General features: G+C 37.2%; 3 protein-coding genes and 1 non-coding gene across 4 annotated transcripts; 1 reads left to right on the forward strand and 3 right to left on the reverse strand.

Moving 5' to 3' along the window:
* The first annotated feature begins 1,482 nt into the window (after positions 1-1,482).
* LOC114711392 (receptor-like serine/threonine-protein kinase ALE2) lies at positions 1,483-10,948 on the forward strand. The gene is made up of 19 exons (XM_028895783.1): positions 1,483-1,911; positions 2,895-2,993; positions 3,068-3,616; positions 3,724-3,846; positions 3,947-4,075; positions 4,200-4,298; positions 4,435-4,566; positions 4,646-4,735; positions 4,877-4,969; positions 5,726-5,854; positions 6,270-6,365; positions 6,479-6,550; positions 6,668-6,760; positions 6,876-6,980; positions 7,096-7,467; positions 7,553-7,843; positions 8,236-8,625; positions 8,733-8,976; positions 9,498-10,948. Exons 1-19 carry the CDS (start codon positions 1,830-1,832, stop codon positions 10,171-10,173), a joined length of 3,864 nt encoding a protein of 1,287 aa, XP_028751616.1. The 5' UTR covers positions 1,483-1,829; the 3' UTR covers positions 10,174-10,948.
* A 3,027-nt stretch (positions 10,949-13,975) lies between these two features.
* TRNAP-UGG (transfer RNA proline (anticodon UGG)) lies at positions 13,976-14,047 on the reverse strand. Its single transcript has one exon. It is a non-coding gene; the product is annotated as a tRNA-Pro (tRNA).
* Positions 14,048-14,607: 560 nt separating this feature from the next.
* On the reverse strand, positions 14,608-17,949 carry LOC114711447 (pentatricopeptide repeat-containing protein At1g71490-like). Its single transcript, XM_028895852.1, is given in 3 exon segments — positions 14,608-15,038; positions 15,147-16,952; positions 16,955-17,949. Coding segments are annotated over 2 exon segments (2,184 nt in total). The 5' UTR covers positions 17,454-17,949; the 3' UTR covers positions 14,608-15,038; positions 15,147-15,267.
* A 1,537-nt stretch (positions 17,950-19,486) lies between these two features.
* LOC114711326 (chlorophyllase-2, chloroplastic) lies at positions 19,487-21,804 on the reverse strand. Its single transcript, XM_028895710.1, has 3 exons — positions 21,630-21,804; positions 21,354-21,508; positions 19,487-20,325 (listed from the first exon to the last, which is right to left on the reverse strand). The coding sequence occupies exons 1-3, from the start codon at positions 21,724-21,726 to the stop codon at positions 19,645-19,647; spliced, it is 933 nt and encodes a 310-aa protein (XP_028751543.1). The 5' UTR covers positions 21,727-21,804; the 3' UTR covers positions 19,487-19,644.
* Positions 21,805-23,384: the final 1,580 nt, after the last annotated feature.

The following is a 23,384-nucleotide window of genomic DNA, read 5'->3' on the forward strand; positions in this document are numbered from 1 at the left end:
ATTATATCTTATTGGTGTTACTTGGAAGGAATTCAAGAAGCAGATAATCTTTTGAATACAATTCTTGTTAAAAAAAAAAATTATGCAAAAGGGTCATGCTCAAGTCTTCCATAACCCATCTCTCATGTACTTTCTTTCAGCCTCACCTCTCATATTCATGATGGTACTCTATATATATATATGGGTAATTTGAGTCTTCAATCATGCCTTTGTTTTCAAGTTAATGTGATTGTTTGTAATTTTATAACATCATTATTAGTAGTACTTGCTTAACGTTCAAGGGTGGGTTAGTTTGGCAGAAATAAACTAATATTCCAAGTGTTAGTTAAAGCAGATTGACTTGTGAGTTAGGCTATAATCAATCTCCAAAAAGCAGGTGGTGGCTTTCCTCTCAATTTTTTGTACTATGATTTTCTCATAATTAAAGACAATCAATATAAAGTGCAAAATTAAACGTTGAAACTAGAGTTTTTACCAGGAAAAAAAAAATTAAAACTATACCACCCCATCCCTGCATTATGTACAAGATTTTAAATAAATTCTTTGATCAATTTAATTCTTTAAAAAATAAAAATATAAACAAAATGATCTTCACTGATATTCATGCATGATCTCTGTTATTCTATTCTTTCATTCTTTCTTAAATTTACCCCATAAAAAACCTGTGAACTTGCTTTTTATTTTGCCGACTGAATCTGATAGCTAATATATATAAATATATCACACCTCTGTTTTTTTTGCCCCCCCCTCTTGTCACTTATAATTATAATTGAGGGTCACGGGTGCCACATTTTGCAACTTTTATTGTCAGTTTTCTTAATCTGCCTTTTCCCTCTGGCAACATGGTGACAACTCGCATCCTCATTAATTTTTTTTTTTCCTTCTCCTCTATGTATATGCGGATTAATTGCCGGTAAAATAAAAGCAGATTAATTAAAAAATTGTTTAAAGTTTAAAATTTAAATTGCCTGTATATGTTACTTGTATTTTAATTTTTAATCGAAAACTTGTCGTCAATTCAATGGCATGCTCATTTATTGTTTGGCGCTAAAGTCATAATAACCGTTGATAAATCATAAACCGAAAACCTGTTGTTGTGGGGTTTAGTGGATGACGTGTCAAAAGGAGATATTGACACGTGACATTTTCCGGTGTCAATAAATCACAATCTACGGACGGCCGAGGAGAGCTTCCACATGGGAGAACATCAAAGAAGAAAAGCAGCCGGGCAACCGATCGGAACCGAACCAAGTTTGGTAATAATCCTCCATTGGCACACCATGCTGGAACCTCACTTTCCCACTCAAAATAATTAATTATACTCTATTACTGTGCTCTAACCAGAAAGCCTCTGTCCCACCTCAACTGCCTCTCTCCTTTCCCCCGCTCTCTGAGATCTGGGAAGTGGCCATTTTCTCCACTTTCGCTTCCTCTTTTCAAGTTTTTGTATGAGTTTGTGTGGGCTGTACAGTTTTCTTCTTCTTCTTCTGGATCAGTTTTAATCTGGAATCATAAGCAGCGATTATTGCAGCGAGTTGTTCTTTTTCTCCTGCCTTACATGGAGGCCTCCAAGTTCTTTCTATATCAGAGCTCGTGTTTTCAGCAAACAGTTGCTTTGCGTCCTCCTGTCTCTCTCAATAGACACTGTTCTGGGTTATCCCATTAGTTACCTTCTCATTGCTTTGCCATCAATATATGTGGGTCTTCTACAAATCAACCTCCTCCGTTTATTCTTGCTTCAAGTTATCAACTTTCAAAGTCTGTAATTTATTCTCTTATTTATTACAACTGAGGGGGTTGTATTGAGACTCGGTGATTATTCTTATGGGATGGGGCTGTTTCCGTTGTCCATTCTTTTGCTGGTGAAGCTCTGCATCATTAGCTATGCTTTGGGACTAGAAGGATCTAGAGGTAAATATTAAATTTTCAGAATTCTTCATTTAAACTTGTGCACAATCTAAAAGTATTTGATCTGGGGTCGCCATATTTTGTTAATGTTGTTGTAAACTGTGACACTGAGAAGCTTAAAGTCCATCTGGATCGTCATATCTTGGCATCAGCAAAAATCAGAGCTTGGCAAATAGCTAAGATCACCAAATGGGGCATCGGGTGTCATTTTCTTCTCTCTATTATCTGGTTGCATTGCTCACATAATCTACTTTTAAATAGTGAATTAAAAACAGCGGTTGTTTCTGTGGGCCGGTTTCGGACCCAGTAGCTCACTGTCCATTCATATTCTTTCTGGGCGATGTGCTTTTAGAACCAAAAGATATTGGCTCGAATTGCAGCAATGTGACTGATATTTTCAAACCATGGTTTTCTGAAGTTAATAATTTCCCCCCTATTCAGCATCTATTGATCCAGTGATTTATGGTTCTTTTTGGTTGTTTTCCGCCTTATCGTTATATGATAAGAAGATTCTTGCTATGAAGGCGCTTTTTCCCTATGAATAGATTGCATATTCCTCCATCAACGGACTTGTTTGACAGCTACTGTAATCCTCGGATTAATGACTCATGACCTGAAATATTCATGTTTTTTTGCGGGTGAGGAAGTAGATGGGCTCCATAGATTTAAAGCCATATTTTACTGGACAGTCTGTCATATTTGGCAATTGTGGGGTTTCTGGTAGCTTAGACTGGTAATTTCTTGATATACTGTATTCTTTTTAGGGTTCAGTATATCTCCATCTCCAATATTCATTCCTGTCATTCCTCCTAGAAAAGAAACTCGGGGGCCTGGTCGTGTCCAGTGTGGAGAGTCATGGGGTTCAGACTCAGATAATGCAACATGGGGATGAATTTTGAGCTTTTTGTTTTTTTCGCTTGGTGTCAGTTGTTCATGGTCCTAATCAGTTTCTTCTGCTGTTTTGTGCTTTTCTATTTATCTTCTAGATTTTGCTGTTTCCCCATCCCCAGCAACGATGCCAGTGCATTCTTCTCCCAAAAAGTCACGGGGACCGATTGCCCCAAATACACCGGCCGTGCCAAATGGTAATTTCATTCTCATAGAATGTTAATTTATTATAGCATCCTCTGATCCAGAAGCTGGTGTTTTCACCACTCAGGGCCTTTATTGCACCATTCAGTTACATTATCACCTCCCACAACTCAATTGCCAAAGAAAACAACGGGGGCCGAGCCATCTGCATCACCAAGTGCAAGTGCGACAATGTCACCACCTCCATCATTTGAGGTTGTTCCCCCACCCTCAACTGAACCATCTGCATCAGCAAGTACAAGTGCGACAATGTCACCACCTCCATCATTTAAGGTTGTTCCTCGACCCTCAACTGAGCCATCTGCATCACCTAGTAAAAATGCTACAATATTACCACCCGCATCATCTAACGTTGATCCCCCACCCTCTACTGAGCCACCTCCATCACCAAGTACAGGTGCTGCAATATCACCACGTCCACCATACAGCGTTGTTCCTCCACCCTTAACTCAGCCATCTGCACCACCAAGTGCAACAGGATTACCACCTTCATCGCATAAGGTTGTTCCTCCACCCTCAACTTCACAAGGGCTAGTGCCACCACCAGTACGACCAAGTCCACCTCAAAGAATAGAACCTGCTTTGACACCTCCAGTCTCCACACCTGATGTCCCAGGTACATTGTGCATGGCCTTGTATTTTTTTTTTCCAGAAGGGGGCTGGTTAGTCTAGCTTCTAATTGAATTTGACTGATATTTTGCTCTTCTATCGCATATTGAACAGCCCCCATTGCACCACCTTCTGTTGATATGCCTAAACATTCACCAGTTGGCTTGCCAGTTGAACCAGATTTTCCACATAAAAGAAATGCAAATGAGAGTCACCACGTGGAGCCAGTTTCACCAGGCATGTGATGATACATTTGTCATGTCTTGTGATTTCCCTTCTGTCATTTCTGGTATTGACCCTATATGTGCTATTCAATTGCATATTTGAACTGCTCCAGCTGCAACACCTCCTATCAATTTACCCAAAATCTCACCGGGCCGCCCACCAACTGAAGATGGAAGTTTTCCACCCATTATTCACAAAAGTGATGCAAAGAAAGGTCACGCGCCTGAGGCAGCTTTACCAGGCATGTGATGAAAATCTTCTCAAATAATGTGAATTCTTACAAGATGGTTTAAACTCCTTTCCTGTTGTTGTCAGCTTCCGGCCACTGTTGATTTAAAATATGATTTTCTATTGTATTTTAACAGCCCGAGCAGTACCACCTGCCAAATTGCCAAACAGTTCACCAATCAGCCAACCAACTGGACATGGAGGTTTACCTCCTAATATCCATAGTAGGAATACAAGTATGTGACAAAGGTCTTGTTATGTTGTCACAGGAACATTACCAAAGAGCCTGAATTTTCTTTTTTGACTTTTTCCTCATAACAAGATTTTTATTTGCATTGACCTTGGTCTTCTCTTTAATTGCATTTTGAACAGCCTCTCTTGTACCTCCTGCCAGTTTGCCTCAAATTTCACCAGTCAGCCGACCAACCACACATGGAAGTTTACCGCCTAAAGTTCACGAAAGGATTCCAAACAAGGGTCGCACCCCAGGGCCAGTGTCGCCAGGTATGTGATGAAGTCTTGTCAAGTCATCTCTAGAATTCAACCATGTGGTTCTGACTTTCCTCGTTCTCATTGGATTCAGGATCTGTTGCATCCTCCCCAAGAAAAGTGCAACACAACCCACCACTAGTTCACCCTATTTCCCCAAGTTTAACTCCACCTATATTACCTGGTAATTGTTTTGGCCTGTATTACCTGGTAAATTTCAGTACCTTAATTTGTTAAAAGAGAGGAAGAAATGAAATATTTGGATTTCTATTTAGCGGATCACTTCTATTTGTCTTATTGTTGTTCATTCGTTGTATTTATGCAGCACCGGTTGCATCACCATCAAGTGCACTTCCCGTTAACCCACCACCGTCCGTCCACCCAGTTAAACCAGTATTATCTCCATCAGAATTACCAGGTGCAGATTTTAAAATAGAGAATATTTTTCTCTCCCTACTTTTCATTCACTTATTCACACTATTCATTTTGTAAGCATAGTTTCTTCACTTAAAGGATATGGTTTTTTCAGTTGCCTGGCTAAATTGCTTTTCCGTTGAAATTCCAAAATGACAAGTGATTGCATTTCTTTTTTTTTTCCCCATTTCACAAGGTGAGATGGCAGTTGGACATATGAATCCAGATACCTTAACAATTGGATCAAGCTATAGATGATCATGTCTGTTGTTAGTTTTCTTCAATTTTAATTACTATTTTGTTGATATTGCAAAATGAGATTCGGGTGTGTCCCCCATTTCCCATCTCACATCATTATATGCCAGTGAGAAATGTGAATCCAGATACCTCGACAGTTGGATCAAGCTATAGATGATCATGACTGCATAGTTGTGATGTCTTTTGAGTTAACTTCAATTGTCAAATGATTCTACAACAATGAGAAATATGAATCCAGATCCCTCAAATTGCAATACCTTTGCTCAATGCTTGAGTTTATTCACAATTGTCAGCACTAACACTATAATATGATTGATTTTGTTCTCACTACATTAACCTTATCTTTTGTGTCTCGCCACGGTATTATGTCTCATTGTGGTATTATGTCTAGCATTTGTATCTGGTTGCTTTAATTTCTTTATTTAGTTGTGAAATTTAAATGCTATTTTGAGATAATATTGTGATTCATGGACATTTTTTTGATGGAAAACTTGTGTTCCAGCACCTGTTGTCTCTCCTTCATCAACTCCTTCCAGAATTATCAATTGGAAAAAGGGTGGAGCACCAGTTGCTGCACCTTTGTATAGACGATCAAAGCCACTTCCAGCTTTAACACATTCCCCAGCCCAAGGTATGCAACACTGGACCTACTTTTCACAAGTTGCATATACCTTTTTTTTTTTTTTGGGTGATAAGAATGGGGCAAAGCCCAAAATACAAAACGGGACCTAAATTACAGAATAAAAATTCTATGAGGGACTCCCAGTCTGACTGCATCCTCATGTAGTATCTCTTGAAGGCTGTTTTACGCGCATATTGTCAATATTTCATTCTGATCCAGATTCGTGTTTGCCATAACATCTGCACTTCTATTACCTTCTCTATAAACGTGCTGGAACTCCAATTGCCATTTGAACATCATCAGTTTCTTGTGATAAAAGATGGCATCCTTCAATATCTCTTTTCTGTTGAATAGCTTCTATCACCTTGGCCGCATCACTTTCCACAATAACTTTCCTGAGTTATTGATACTTTTTGTGCTTTAGCCCCTGCTGCACGTGAGCATCATCACAAAAACATAGTCACCAGTCCTGCTCCAGCATCATCAGATCTAGTCTCTCCTCCCACTTCAGTTAACCAAGGTTTGATGTGATACCTGATCTATCATTTTGCATAATTTACTTACTGTAATTTAGCATAACTCCTCCTTTTTGCTTTCTTACTTATTTTTGGTCATTTTCACTACTTGATATAGGTCAAGCAATGCCTCCTTCATTACTCCCAACAAGTGGACGAAGACATTATGCTCCACCACCAGCGAACCCAGGTACCTTTGCAAATTACAAGTACAAACAATTTCGTTTGCCATTATTCTAGGAGTTAGAGAAGAGAGGTGAAAGGAATTTTAGTTTCTGACACTTTTTCTTCTTGGTTGGAACTTCAGCTACTACATTCTCTTTCCCAACTATGCCACCAAGAAGCCAGGTTTCACATGCTCCATCTCCATTGTTCAAATTTGGCCCTCATCCTGCCAAAAGTAAGAAGGAAAAATTACATCCTTTTGATTAATTGAAAGTTATATTTGAAAATAATGTCTTTTCATTATCATTCGTTTTCCACTTAGCATGATTTATTGTGTTTTCTATTGCAAGTACCATTTCTTTCTCCTGAATCGCCTCCTGGGTCTTCTTCCAAGAGACCTAAGACACCCGTCCAGCCGAAAGTTCAAGCACTTCCACCTCCTCCTCCTAATGAAGGCTAGCACCTTATTTCCTTAATCTCTTTATTTGCCTGTAAAGATTTGTTCATTCTTTTAATTATTGCAAGCCTTATTCATTTTACTGAAATATAGTGTCGCTTTTTCTCCTTCAGATTGTTTATCAACCGTTTGCACTGAGCCCTATACAAATTCTCCCCCTGGAGCACCCTGCAGATGTGTATGGCCCATGCAAGTTGGTCTTCGCCTTGGTGTTTCTCTTTATACCTTCTTCCCTTTGGTTTCAGAATTGGCTTCTGAAATTTCCACTGGGGTTTTCATGAAGCAAAGTCAAGTTCGCATAATGGGAGCTAAATCAGCTGATCAGCAACCAGACGAAACCGATGTCCTAATTGATCTGGTTCCACTTGGGGAAATTTTTGATAACAATACAGCTTTTTTGACCTCTCAGAGATTTTGGCATAAAAAGGTTGCTATAAAAGCTTCCTACTTTGGAGACTATGAAGTGTTATATGTGAGCTATCCAGGTATATACAAATTTGGAATTCCTTGTTTAATCCCCACCCCCCTTACCATTTTGGTGAGAAATCTTATGAATTCCTCTATGTATAGGCTTACCGCCATCGCCTCCTCTACCACCAAGCATGACAATGATAGATGGTGGGCCATATTCTAATGGCAACAATGGAAGGGCAATAAAGCCCATTGGGGTGGACATACCAAAAAGACAGCATAGAAATCGACTTAGTGGCGGTGTGATTGCCATTATTTCACTTTCAGCATTTGTAGCTGTTCTTTTATGTTCTGCTGCCGCATGGGTCTTGTTGTTCAAGCGCAGAGATCATGTATCTCAAACAGCATCAACTCCGCGGACTTTGCCACCTTCTCTTTCGAAAACCCCAGGTAATGCAACTGCTGACATCTTAAAAACAAATGAACTTGCGCATTTTGTCCTGTCAACTGCTTGGGATGAGCAAAAGCTTTTGTTTAAGTGGTCAATTATTGAGTACAACACTATTTACAAACTGAAACTAGCTTATTGGTTCTTATCTTATAGAACAAGGAAAACAAGGATGGAACCTTAGCCGGAAGAAAAAGGTTCAACTGCACTTATTCAAATCAGTTGGATCATTTTTCTATCATCATATTTTTAAGCTATAACTAATATCACATTTTTTTAAGTTATAATTGAAGTTGGTTAGTTATGGATGTTGCCATATTACACAACTGCAGTAACGTTTTGATTGATCAATCTTCTGCCACATAGCTTAAGAAACAAAATTATGAATTCACAGGCACTGTTGGGTCAGTGACTGGAGGTGGGCCAGTTTCTGCATCTTCATCATTTCGATCTAGCATTGCAGCTTATAAAGGTTCTGCCAAGAATTTCAGCATGAGTGACATTGAGAGAGCCACTAATAAGTTTCATACTTCAAGAATACTTGGAGAAGGTGGTTTTGGGCGTGTTTATAGTGGTACTCTTGATGATGGGACAAAAGTGGCAGTCAAGGTTCTAAAGAGGGAGGATCATCATGGTGATCGTGAATTCCTAGCTGAAGTTGAGATGCTTAGCCGTTTGCACCATAGAAATTTGGTCAAGTTGATAGGCATATGCACAGAGGAGACATTCCGCTGCTTGGTTTATGAACTCATTCCGAATGGCAGTGTGGATTCCCATTTACATGGTTGGTAAATCTTCTTCATTTTCTTACTTTGGATTTAATGTCCCTCGCTAATTGTAAATACTTTTGAATATAATGGTTTTATGCTTTTCCTTTTGACCTGCTGATAGGAGTTGACAGGGAGACCAGTCCAATTGATTGGGTTGCCCGCATGAAGATAGCTCTTGGTGCTGCTCGTGGTCTGGCTTATCTGCATGAAGATTCAAGTCCCCGCGTAATACATAGGGACTTCAAGTCCTCCAACATCTTGTTGGAAGATGATTTTACACCGAAAGTATCTGATTTTGGACTGGCCCGAATAGCAACGGATGAGGAGAACAGACACATATCGACACGTGTCATGGGAACATTTGGGTACTAAGTCTTTTCCTTTCCTTTTTATACTTGCTTACAGTTTATTTCTTTATCTTGGGTGTCCTCGAGTTATGCTTGCCACCACTAGGCCAGAACTTGTATAGATTACTTAAGCTGAAACTAGAACTTTTATGTCGTCAATTTTACATTGGCCTAATCTCTCTCACATCTCGAGACGTTTGCTTTAGGAGTTTATAGTTGTAGAGAACTTTTAACTTGGAGATTTTTCTTTCCTTCTTTCTTTCCGTTTTCTTTTCATAGAAATAAAAGCAATGGCTTCTATGACTGACATAACAATCGAGTTCTGCTTTAGCAGTTAATAGGTGAGTTCTATTTCCACCTAATTATTACAGGACCTATGTAATAATATCCACAACTTAGCATCAAAGTTATCCGGATTACAGTGGCTAATATTGAGATCTTGGTGACAACCATTGATGTTCAAACCTATTTTTATTCTTTGATGAGTTTTACTATCATTCCGTGATTTGATTTATTTTTAATTTTAAAATTTTCTCCAGTTATGTCGCTCCAGAGTATGCCATGACCGGGCATCTTTTGGTAAAGAGTGATGTTTACAGCTATGGTGTTGTTCTTCTTGAGCTTCTGACCGGAAGAAAGCCAGTGGACATGTCACAACCTCCGGGTCAAGAGAACCTTGTTGCATGGGCACGTCCTCTGCTGACAAGCAAAGAAGGACTCGAATCAATAATAGATCCGTCACTAGGACCCGATGTGCCTTTTGATAGTGTGGCTAAAGTTGCAGCCATTGCTTCAATGTGTGTGCAACCAGAGGTATCAAACCGTCCTTTCATGGGAGAGGTTGTTCAGGCTTTAAAACTCGTATGTAATGAATGTGATGAAGCAAGAGAAGCATTTTCAAGAAGTTCTAGCAAGGATGATTTGTCTGTTGACTTGGACATGGGAGTCAGTACTACTTCTGGACAACAAGCAGATAACTTCCAAGGACCACACTTCGCTACCAGCATGGACCGTGGAGTAGATATTGAAAGAGGGTTATCAGCGTCAGAATTATTCAGTTCATCTGCAAGATTTGGTCGACAAGAGTCAGGATCATTTAGAAGACACTCTTACTCAGGTCCTTTGATGACTGGAAGAAGCAGACGATTATGGCACATGTTTAGAAGGCTTTCTGGTGGTAGTGTCAGTGAACACAGAATCATGTACAAGTTGTGATCATTTTGACACTGAACCATTGCATAATGTGAAGTCGTAGTGGATCTCTCTCTCTTAATTTGTTGGTATGCTTTATAAGCGCAATCTGGTCATCGATGTTTGCTCTCTGTTTGGCCTTTGAAAGAGTGACATGGGAATTGGCATAAACTGTAAATGCTTCGCTGTAAAGAGGAGAAAACAATGTGAATCTATCTTGAAGAGAGAGATGAGAGAAATGTGAAAGATGAAAGAAAGCCTTTTGCTTGGTTGCAAAGAAAGCCTTTTGCTTGCTTGCTTAACTGGGAACTCATTTTCCACTGCGCAATACCATATGCAGTTGCAGCATAATAGATCTGGCGGAAGAGATCTCTGGTTAACTATACAGGCAGCGAATTTCAACGGATGCTTATAGTTCTTAGTCACGACACAGATGAGCATAACTTCACTGGCACTGTAAGAAATAAAGAGGGAGCCATCAGTTGTGGTGCCTCTTCAAGAATGTTCTGATACAAGTCTTGGAGGAAAGTTGCCTCCGGTTTTTTGTTATCTTATGGATCGTTTGGTCTACTGTACTAAGTACTAACTATAATAGGGTCTGTTTAAAATTATATATATATATGTTTATTATTTTTTTTGGTTAAATATTTGTTTTAGAGTTGTCTCTTTCTCTATCAGATGTTGTTGTTTCATTAGGCCAGTTTATTTTGTACTAAACTTGCTCGTAAATTCGAGTCAAATAAGTATATCTAGCTCCTTGTACGTGTCTCTCGTTTTAGTTTGTCATTGATTAATTCTATTGAACTTGAAGGGCTAGAAACATCCTGTGAAGAACGGTGGAAGGCCTTGTGGCATTGTGGCATGGAAGTTTCTCTTATATGAGTTTTATAGATCACTCCATCTAAGCTAACTTAGCTATTGGCCTATATCTTTAAATTCATTTATCTGTTAATTTGCCACGTTCGTGAACTTAAACGAAATTCAGAATAAGTCAAATGAAAAGAATCTTATTTGCACTTCAAGAACTAATTATCTGAATTTAATTAAATTTGTTAACTAATTACGGATGTTAAAAGTATTCACGTAATTGTGAATAAAGATGGTTGAATTTTTGTCACTTTTTCATTATCAATTTAACCTATCCGAACTTAATTTGATTTGTTTGGATTAGGTTTATCACGTTTATTAGCCTATAAATTTAACATTTTTCTAAAGATAATGATAATTTTTTAAATATATTATTTGATTAGATACTATTAAATCAAATTTGAACATTATTAGCTCCCAGCATTATTGGATCTGAATATGAATGAGAGTAACTTTTCTAAAATCATCTTTTGCGTTCACAAGAATTCAAACTCGAAATTTCATGCTTAAAATGGCCACAACACATCCCACTAGGATTGATGTCTATTGGTGATAATGGTCAAATTTTATAGATTCCATTGAAGCTTACTTGGCTATTAGCATATATCTCTTAATTGATTTTTTTTATTAGTTTACTATGTTTATGGACTTAATTAGAATTTGTAATTCCGGTTAGGTGAATAGAACCTAACTCGCTCTTTCAGAAATAATCATCCGAATCTAGCTAAATTTGTTGATTACGTAAAAGCGTTCAAGTAACTATGAATAAATAAATGAATAAGTATAAATGAATTCATAATGTATATACAATAAAATATAGAAAATTTTAATAATTATCAAAAACAACACCAATATACATATTATTTAATCATTTATACAAAATAAATTCACCCAAAATTTCATTTTTTTTCCCACAATGTTGTAAGCAAATATTCTTAATATGCTATCCATGAGTGGCCTATAAAACGAGACCTATACATCTCCCAATACATGGGTGTATTCTCTTAACACCACCAAGTCCTTTCCTCCTCATCACCTTAAAACATCCAAAGCAATCTTTCTTCCCCATCATTTCTTCAGCTGCAACAATGTCCAACAACATCTGGGACCTGTCTTCTCAGCTGCGAACTAATCATCGTCTTCGACCCCAACCAAGACGTATAATTTTCCGAACTCCACTGACTTCATATCGTCTGTTGTATTGCCGGCTTGTCATGGGAGATAGTCCCTGCATGTTTCCTATCTTACGTGGAGGTATTGGTTCACGCCACTTGAACCGCCACTCCACTTATGGCTCACAGCTACAGGCAAGTCTTCGGCTCCAAGAAGCCACAGCTTTAGCCATTAGTAGATTCCTGAGGATGTCACAGCGTCCTGCAACAATGTCTGCTCGTCTCAGAGGTTCCTGTCCCGCACCTCGTCCGGCTCAGAACCGGGTGGCAACAGCACAACCACTGAATAACACAGTGGTTGAGAGGGCAAGACAGGAACCTATTCCAACCCAAGAATCTGTAACTGGTGAAAGTGCTGGAACTCAACCTCCCATTGAGAATGATGAGTCTGCTGCTGAAGAACTAGATTTGACTCTGAAACTTTAGAGCTTCGGTTTCAATTGTGGTTCATGTTATTGTTGTTGTTCCTGTTGTCGTTGTCGTCCTTGTCTTTGTTGTGTTTGGGGTTTATTCGTCGTGGTTATGCAGTTGTCAAAATAAAGAGGCAGATGATTTGATATTATCTCCCAAGGTTTTCGCAAATAAGTGTTGTATCTCATGTTCATGAATGAAGTTTTCTAGTTTCAGTTGTGATTTTAGTTGTCATTTTTCTTGATCGCGCCTTGGGTTTTATGCTTTTGTGTTTGATGACACGTTGAGAATGATAAAGAGATGACATCAATTCAAAATATACATTGGCAATCAATATATACAAATTATAAAATAGATTAAAAAATGACCTTATCATATAAAAGATTTGATGGAGTTTTACGTTGGTTGTCGAGAGTATAACACAATCCTGTTTCTTTATCCAGGCTTGGAATTGGCTATGCAGCATAAGCAGAGTTATTAAGAAGCATGACCTTATAAACAATCTTATTATATTTATCTTTGTATTTTTTAACTTGAAACGTTTAAATCATTTCAACCTTGGTGTCCAACAACGACTCTTATCATTTAAACAGGTGATTGGAGGTTTGAGTTCTAAACTATATAAACTTTACACTTCATTTGACTGATAAATGTTCATTTTAGTTTTGAAGAAGAAAAATTAAAGACTTGTGTATTTTCAGCTTTATATCCTTAAAAATTAATTTTTGAATTTATGTGATATTTGTAAATTTCTTGTATATATATAACTAGTTATTCTTTTAGACAATTTGTGCCGTTATCTATATCACTAGATATAAACCATTCGGATTTAATAATATGCTTTATATGTTGTTGTTGTTTTTTTTTTTTTTTACGTTGAATCATTGCGTTTTTAAACTTGGTTTCATTTTGTATTTTGTTTCATTTTACAGGAAAGTGTCAAAATAAAAAATCGTAAAATTGAAAATCCTAAATTGAACTTAAATAATTCAGCTGCTATTTCATTTCCCAAATAATATATAAGTTTGAGTTCCACTTTTCCTCTGTAGTATTAGGGTCTATTTGAATTGGCGATAGAATCAATAGTTTATTTTCAATTTGACTTTTAAAAATTTCCCAAATAATTATTTTATCATTTTCACTGAAGATGATAAAATTTTTGCTCACACTATTATTTTCTTTAGTTTCAATCCCTTAACTTTTCTTGTTAAAAAAGTTTTTAAAATAATTTTAGTTTAAGTTGAAAATATTAACCTTAACCACTAAGCCACAATCCTCAATCTTATGCAATTGTAAAGGTCAAGGAAAGAGCAGGAAAATGGAAAAACTCCGCGAAGAGAATAATATGCAGGAAAATAATTATTGAAAAAGTAGAAGGGGCATTCCGAGAATCGAACTCGGGACCTCTCGCACCCAAAGCGAGAATCATACCACTAGACCAAATGCCCAGCTTACAATCCCTTCGCCTTTATAATTAGTCTTTTTACACGGTGGCCAAGTCCAAGAACCCAAACGAATTTTTAATGCATGTAAACGATGGCCTATTAAAATTTTACACGTGCATCAATATGGTCAACATAAAACATAAAAGGTCTATGAAAAAACGCTACCATTAATTCTTCCTTTTTCTTTTTAATTACAGTTTGATTTTACCGAATAATTTGATAACCTAATAACAAGAACACAAGATATTATGTTTACACGCACATCTCTCTATTATTTTAATCATTATTACTTCGGGTTCTTATTTGATTCTAAATATAAAACTTTAATTCACTTTGGCCCTCAAATTTATAATTTATTATCTAAAGTGTCCCTATTAATTATAAATGTCAATGGGTTTCCATTTAAGAATAGTTATGATTAAAACAAATATTTTAGAAAAATCAACTCATATTTGTTATAAATAACTAATTTAATTAAATTTCTTAATATACTTAAATTATTTAAGTGGTTTTTATATTAAAGATAAAAGGTACTATTATAAATCTGACGCAGGTAAAAGGAGTGACCATGAAGAATAGTTTTTTATAGAGTGCCTTGTCTTTATGTACATACACTAAACAGTACAACATTTGAATTGATCAAGGCACAAGACCACACTTGATCATGGGAAACGCAAATAGGATGGTTATATCCACTCACAAGTTATGCCTTGTAGAGTGACCATGTGATTTTATTAGGCATAGCAAATAGTTAGATACAGGGAGGAACAGAAAAGCATACATACAGCTCACGACTCACAAGACATGAATAGCTCTTGCTGATAAAGAAAACTACGCAAAATGCACTCAATTTAAGGAACAAACTTTTTTGTGTAAGCAGTTGATACCTAAACCATACAGAGATAATCATGGGGGAAGCTTACAGACACAGTCAAACCTGCTATATCCTTAGAAGGTGAATTTATCATTTGAGCTCCAATAATGCGAATGAAACCTGGTAATATTAAAGGAAACAAGGCAAACAGTAATGAGTTCAGACGCATTGAAGAGGCAAACAGGTTTATGAGGAAGTAAACTCCCATGATACTTTTACTATTCAGACCTCAATAATAGTTCCTGCTCCAGCAACCAATTTAGGAAATTTTGTTTCACAAGCCTCACAAATAGGATTGTAAAGAAAGAATAGCTGTCGTAAATTTATACATAATAGGTTGCTAGTCTTATCAGCAAGAACCCCCAAGGGCACTCAATTCTTCAAAATCTTCCTCAGATGAAGCGAAATCCTCACTAGGCACGTAACCAGCATCTTTCATTAGCTCATTCAATCCGTTCATCAAGGGGTAAATCTCAGATGCTTGAGGGTTGGAAGTATCCCCAACCAAAAAGGGGGCAAACTCATTGCCAACAGCAACCCAAGTACAACCAGGAGGCTTTCTCACACCTAAGTCCCTCATACAAGTCCTCACATATGCTAGTTTGTCCCAACAGCCAGCAGCAGCATACATGTTGGCTATCAACACGTAGTAACCTGAATGATCAGGCTTCATCTCCAGCAATTTCCCTGCAGCCCATTCACCCACCTTTGTATTTCCATGATTTTTACAGGCTCCTAAAAGAGTTGCCCACATGGCAGCAGTTGGCTTGCAAGGCATCCCAGTTATAACTTGCTTCGCTTTGTTTATAAGACCAGCTCTCCCAAATAGATCAACCATGCAGGCATAGTGCTCCAAGCAAGGCCTTACCCCAAAGACATCTGTCATCTTATTAAACAGCAATTCTCCTTGTCCTAGAAGGCCTGAGTGACTACAAGCCGATAAAACAGCAATCATAGTTATCTTATCAGGTTTAATCCCAACCCTGCACATCTCTTCAAATAGTTTTAGAGCAATTTCTCCATCTCCCTTCATGCCATATCCAGCGATCATAGAAGTATATGTGACTTCATCTCTTGCATTCAATGAATCAAACAGCCGTCTAGCTTCTAAGACTTTGCCAGACCTCGCATACATGTCCACAAGAGCATTCCACAATAACAAGAGATCCTTAAAGTCCTCACGTTTCACGATGTAGCAATGAAATTCTTTCCCATGCTGTAGATTTGCTATGCGAGCACAAAGAGGAAGAATGCTTGCAATGGTCACATAATTAGGTCCAACCCCCTCGCAGAACATCTCTCTGAAAAGGAAGGACACTTCTTCATATCGATCCGCATTAGCATATCCAGAAAGCATGGCATTCCAACAAATCACACCTTTTTCTTCTATTTTATGGAAGACCATATGTGCATGCCAAAGGTCTCTACACCTAGAATACATAGTAATTAATGCATTTTTTACGTTATCATACACATCAGAGCAAGTTCGAACTGCATGTCCATGAATCTCCTTTCCCAATTTAAGGGCTCCAATGTGGGAGCATGCATTTAATCCAATGACCATCGCCACAGAGTCCAAATGATGAATAGATATTCTCATCTGAGAAATCAAAAGAAGTGACCACCTGAAATTGGTTGTTCGCAAGCACACCCCCGCAATGGTGTTCCATGTGATTATACCCACTTCAATGCCCTCCTTGCACATGCTTTCAAAGAGCTGAAAGGCTTCTTCCCACATATTCCTAGAGGCATAAATACTTATCATAGTGTTCCATGAAACAGAATCTCTGTAGGGCATACGATTAAACAAATCACGGGCAGCCTCCACTTTCCCAAACCTACCATACATAGAGACCAATGCATTGTGGACAACCAAACTCCACTCCAGAGAGCTAGATTCGATAGACTTGTGAATCTCGATGCCAGTAACACAATCCGATGATTCCCCACAAGCCTTGAGAACAGATGGATAAGTGAAATTGTCTGGTTTAACCTGCTTATTCATCATTTTCTTATACACAGAAATAGCCTCTGAAAAAGGCCACATCTAACATAGGACGAGATGAGCAAATTCCAGGGTAAGGGGTCCAAACAATCAGTGTTTTCGGTGGCAATTTGAGCATCAGCGAGAAGATTGACATTTGCATAAAAAGTAATAAGCTTAGGAACCACAATGGGGTGTTGATCAAAACCGAGTGAAATAATCTGGGCATGAATCTGCTTGCCCTGTGACAATGATTTAAGGCTGATGCAAGATAAAAGAAGAGAGCTAATGGGATGTAATACAAGGTTGAAAGAACCAGAAGAAGCTGCATGACTCTGGATTTGAGAAAATACTCCGAACGCATTCGATAACTGATTCTGTCTGACAAACTCTCTGAGAGATGCATTAAGAGAGCCAATCATAGATGCAACACTAGGCACGGTTTGTGTATCAACTTGGCAAGCGGGTAGCTTCCATGATTTTGGTACGAACTTTTGAACTTGGGACAAGAATTGATTTCTCGGTACTGAAAACAGCGTTGAAGACAGCATAAAATAAGAACCGACCACATGGCTTCATTAAGAGTATATTGATACAGCTTGGAAACTGAGTCTCCAGTTCAGATTGCAACATGAGGGATCAGAACATTCCAACGCAAGAAATGAAGGGAGGAAATTGGGTTGCGGTGTGTTTACTGAGTACACCAAGGTTGAGTTTGGAGCTGCGAGAAAAAGGTGAACAGATGAAGGTTGCGGCCACCCGACCACAGTGCACCCCTTAGTGCGACGAGAGTGAACGATGGACCAGGTGGCGGTGGCGACAACTGGAGGAGCAATTGCGACCAACCACCAGCGGGCGGCGACCAACGACGAACACTAGATGACGAGCAGCTGAAGAGCATGAACGGGAACAAAAACAAACAAAAAAGGTTTTTCCAACCCCAACGAAACACAGCGTTAATGGGGAGAGACTGAGATAGGCGCCATTGCTGCAGTGGGAGGCCGGGATGTGAGAAGAAAGGGGAAGCTTGCTCATCCAGCTGGAACTGGGATTTTTAGGGATTGATTTTTACATTTTTGGTTTGGGCATAAAGGGACAAGTAATTAATTGCAACTCGCAAGTTTATTTCTTGGTTTGGTCCGGTTGACCCAAAAGTCTGTTGTTTGGGCTGTTGGATCAAATACCGCAAAAGAAAAATAATAACCGACGAGGAATACATTGATCCCGGCACACATCACGAGCCTGTTTGCAAATACTATTGAGTCAGCAAAGACTCCTTCATGTCTGCCATATCATTTACTTTATATTAATCCTTATGTCATATTAGGTTTGCTTTCAAGTATAAGCGTGAGGTATGTTTTTGTTTCTGTCCAGTAATCACTTTAATTTTGTGTGTTTTTACTTTTGTTTTTGTCCAGTAATTACTTTAACTTTGTGTGTTTTTGCTTTTGTTAAGAAACTTAATTTACTTTTATAAAGTAGGGTTGTATTATCGGGTTTAATAATCTAGGTTTGTCTTTTAGTCAGTCAGAAAGTCTATAAATGAGCATTTGGTCTTCTGAAAAGACATCGAATGTTCTAATTACTTCTTATGAATAAAAGTATGTTTTCCACAACATCTTCATTCTTTTTTAATTATGTAATGGCTAAAAATATTAGTAGAATGAACGAATTTGGGTCCTTGGGCATTTGATTTGTCTAACCTCGTTTAAATCAATAGTCAATGGGAATACTGGGATAGATTTAAATAAGAATCTCTCAGTTTTTTATAATTTAAGTTTGGAATGAAATAAAAATGAAAAATGAATCTTAATCAACTTCATCAACTTTAAGAAGTAAAATAATACCTCATAGTATATTTATAAACGTATAAAACAAACAAATCTCAATCAGCCATATAAAAAAAAGTACATTTACAAATGATACAAAATACAATTAACCATATATGTCCACAATTTAGCATACAAAGCATGATCAGTTACCCAGTTGATAAGCACTCATTTTTACTATCCTTTATTGGATGCAAATTATCTTTTTCCTCTTAATTGATAAATAAAACAAGGGTTGAGATACAAATGTACCCCACAAATTTTCACTAAAAAGCACTAAGCATCTGAAAGTTTGATTGGAAGTAAAACTGCCTTAAAAATTTAAAAATTTAAAATTATAACAATATTACTCTATACAGTTAACATTAATTGTTAAAATAGTGACATTAACCGTTAATATTTTTAACGGAAAAAGATAATATTGTTATGATTTTAAATTTTCTTAACAAATTTGCTTCCAAAAAAAACTTCAGAGTGCCCAATGCTTCTTAATGAAAATTTTCGAAACAAATTTATATGTTAACCCTTAAAACAACTTATAATTTTATTCTATATTCTCGATAGGATCACTTTTGTTAAGGTAAGCTTTTAATTCTCAAGATAGTTGACCAACGTTGTCATTTGATCCCAATGAGGATACGAGGTTGCCCCCACCCATCATAAACCTTTGCTAACACTCAGATAATTCTGATCTCCACTGAAATTCAAACTCCACAAGATTTTTGTTTTCAAGACGACTTTCGTACTCATGAGGGAAGGCTGATAACTCGTAATTTCAATTATAAAATCTGTATGCAATGGACTGAAGATTAATTTCAGTGAAGATTCAAACTAGTGCAGAAAACCTGCATAATAATATTATACATGAAAGTCTCACATAGGCCCTGTTAATTTATCATACCATGAAATGTTGTCAAACATAACACTCAATAGTTTTGAGATCCAGTGGCATACTCAGGTGCCTGTCCCGGATAGCAATTAAGTCTTGATCATCAGCTAGAAGGTAAGCTTTCAAGAAAGCAACTATAGCCCCACCAACGAACCTTCTCATAGGTTTCCTGGACTCTCCATTCTTGCAAAAACAATACGTAGCTTTGCCTCTAATTCCCCTTGTATCATCGTCCAGCATGTCAAGATGACCATATTCCCCTGCAACAAAGTGCCAAGAAGGTTTGGGACATTCGTCGTAGAATTCCCTATGGTTCACACCTTTAGGTGCACAAGGGGGGAACAAAGGGTTTTTCTTTAGTTCGCCTAACTCTGATCCAATAACCATGGCAGCCATATCAAAGTCAAAAGAATGAGGTATGTAAGTGAGCACTGGCGGTGGGGTCTGTTTTCCTTTATCCATTCCATCAACTGGGTCTATGCCTATTAAGGCTGAGAACTTGAGATTTGTGGTGGTGTTTAGTTTCTTAAGAGCCACAGCGAAAGCTGTTTTGCCTCCACGACTATGGCCTCCAAGTGCTATCTTGCTACAATTTGGTTTTACATTTGGAGGAAGATATTTTGAGAGCCCTTCACCTAGCCAATTCGTTATTGCAGCCGTAGAGTGAATCTCATCGCTTATATCCGGTCCAGCCACTGAGTATAGCTGTCATCACAGAACAAGATACAACTATGTACGTTAATGGATTCCCCCACCATATGTACCTGAACACTCGAACATTTTGGGTATTACGTGACATGCCTGGTATTGTAATAAAATGAAACGCAGATAATCTGCATTCTGTAGTCATGTATTGTTGGTTTTTTGGTGCCATGCCTCTAATAAACGAAGCCAAATCAAATGACACATAAACAATTTATAGGTCGTATAAAGCTGCCTCAGTTGCAAGACGCAACAGGCAAGTGTTGTAAATAATGTAAGTGGGTGTGTCAAAAGAAGAGTCCCATATTGTTTGGGATTGTGGGGTCCAAGTAATAAGTGATCTTGGGCTGCCAAGAACAAGGACTGCATATCCCATAAAAATTTGAAGGAAACTAGTCCAATATAACCTTATGCATCAAGGATGGAGAACAACGACGTCCCTTCATTCTCTTTTATCCAAAACACCAGAGCTATGAAAAGTTCAAAATTAATCACACGTTTTTTTGGTAAAAAATTAATCAGATATATGATATAAGACCAAAGAGAGTAGTGGCCTATCCTCGTTAGCCACGACTTTTCATCACTTGGTTTCTGATATTCAATGGGTTAAATCTGGAATTTTAATTCTCACTGAAATGGCTATCAAGCGGGGTTCCCTGCAATCAATTTATCATTTAAAGAGAGCTCATTTTTCACGTTTGACATATGATCTCTTATTTCTATGATTCACTCCGATTATACTATATAATATACTTCCAAGTATACTGTCTCTCTCCGACTATAATAATACATAATGCACTTTAAGTATAAGCCGGGCTCTGTTTGTACGGTTTGATTACTAAAATTCTCTACAAAAAGCATAGAATAAATTATTCGTTAGTCAACAAAAACTGCTTATAAATTTCCCAAAAGCGCAGCTAGCAGTATCAAAACAGGATACAAGCACGCAATGTGTGAAACAAATATCAGATATACGACAGGGCTTTGATAGGCATCAGTAGTTCACAGACGAGGGTGAAATGAGGACTGACCTGAGGAGCGATGACAATGAAGCCATGAGAAGCGACAAGGAGGATAAGCTGGGAGTAAAAGGAGTTGTAAAGAAGGTAGCCATGGAGGAACAAGAGCAGAGGGAAATCTCCTGCTTCAAGAGGCGTTGCGATCAAAAGCGGTTTCGGAGGTGGAACTGAAAAAACAAGAAGACAATACTGATGATAAGACTGATCCAACAAAGAAGATGATACGAAATCGAGCATTTCACAAACATAACGCTTCAAGCGGAACTAACAATAAGCAACAAAAAGTACAATTTACGGCTGAATCGATGCTTTGAAGCTGGGTACTGAATCTTCCAGTTTCGAAGACATCGGCAAGCATGGAAGCGGACGAATGAGAGGAACACATGAGGCACACTCTGAACCTTGCTTACAGGCTAAGTTCTGTGGCTTGCACAATCATATCCTGTCGCATTTTCTTTGCATCTTCCCCGGGTCTTTTTCGCTTTTGGTCATCAGTTCATATCTTTGAGACATGAGCCAGATGTTTTTACTGGGCTTCACTGTGGGCTAATGGCCCATGGATTCAGTCTTCGGCCCAAAAAATTTGGATCTGGATCTGTAAAATGAGCATTAAGGAATTCCTATTTTAATTAGAGTTTGTTATCACTGCTTGAAACTTATTGGTACATGAAAAAAAAATTCCATTCGCATGATATAAAAAACCCATTAATTACATGTGAAAATTACTTGTTTTAAAGTAACAAAAAATATTGCAAAATGTTTTTTAAAAAAAAGGTCCTTCTCACAAGACAGACCGTAAATACATGTTAATGTGAAATAAACAAATTTGGTCAGTGTAATAAACTAATTAAGTGATGATTAAGGAATTAAGTTTTTTTTTATTGCCAACGATTAAGGAATTAAGTTGAAGATTAGAGAAGCAAATGTTCCTTCAAGCACCTGATCGAAATGGAAGCGTATTATTATAACTATATGCAAACATACCATGTGATCGCCACCTGTAATTTTTTAATCTGTCTGCGGAAAATATATTTCTAAAACAAACATACAAATCACTAGTTCACAATGGGTAGGATGGGGCCTGGTTCTATTCAATAACTACTTGTTTCAGTACAATAATTTAGTGTTCGTTTATAAAACTCACCTGCCTTTTTGTTAACCTTTTTTTTTTTCAGTAGAATATTACGTCACGTGTATAGAATATTCAGATATATATATATATGACAATTTCTTGTTTTAATTTTAAGTTTAATAACAATTATATTTTGGATCTTCTTTCCATTTTCCACAGAGTGAAAAAAAGAACCTCGCGGTCAACAGTAAGCTCAAATGCTCCTTAAAATTATCTACGAGAAAATCAATCAAGTTGATTATAAACCAATTAAAGTTATTTAATTTTTTGTTAAACATTGATTGAACTAATTAAACCCTAAGAATTTTGTTCTATACAGCTTTTCCTTCACCGAGAAATCAGCAAAATAACGACTGGCAAAAATAAAAAGAAAAATCACCAAACCCCATATTTATAACGACATTAGTATACATGCATATTTTTTTATACATTAAATTATTTATTATGTTATTTTAATAAACTATAAAACTTGTGGGATATATAAATTTTTACTCAACATGTACAATAATTTAAATACCAGTCGAATTTTGTTGGATTAAAGCTCATCCAACATTTTCCTAAAACATATTTTTCAAGTGTCTCCAACACCTTAAAATATAATAAAAAAATGTTTTAGGTTGCTTGATGTGTATTCATTTAGCAAACTTTTTGAAAAGTTATAACAATAAGGTTAAAATTGCTTCTGAATACTTTAACAGCAAAATTTTACCAAAAAACATCTTAAAATATTGAACATACCTAAAAAAATATTTAAGAATACTGAATGAATTACAAAATACTTTAATATTATTAAAGGTATAGCTCAACCCAATTTTCTTTTCATATCATGGATTAATTATATGTATATCTCATTTACAATTATATTTTTTTCACATTATTATTGTTATCTCTACCTAAAAGGTTCAAAAGCA

Source organism: Neltuma alba, unplaced genomic scaffold (genome assembly GCF_004799145.2).
Source record: "Neltuma alba isolate B1F8T4 unplaced genomic scaffold, ASM479914v2 tig00011289_pilon, whole genome shotgun sequence".
Lineage (NCBI taxonomy): Eukaryota > Viridiplantae > Streptophyta > Magnoliopsida > Fabales > Fabaceae > Neltuma > Neltuma alba.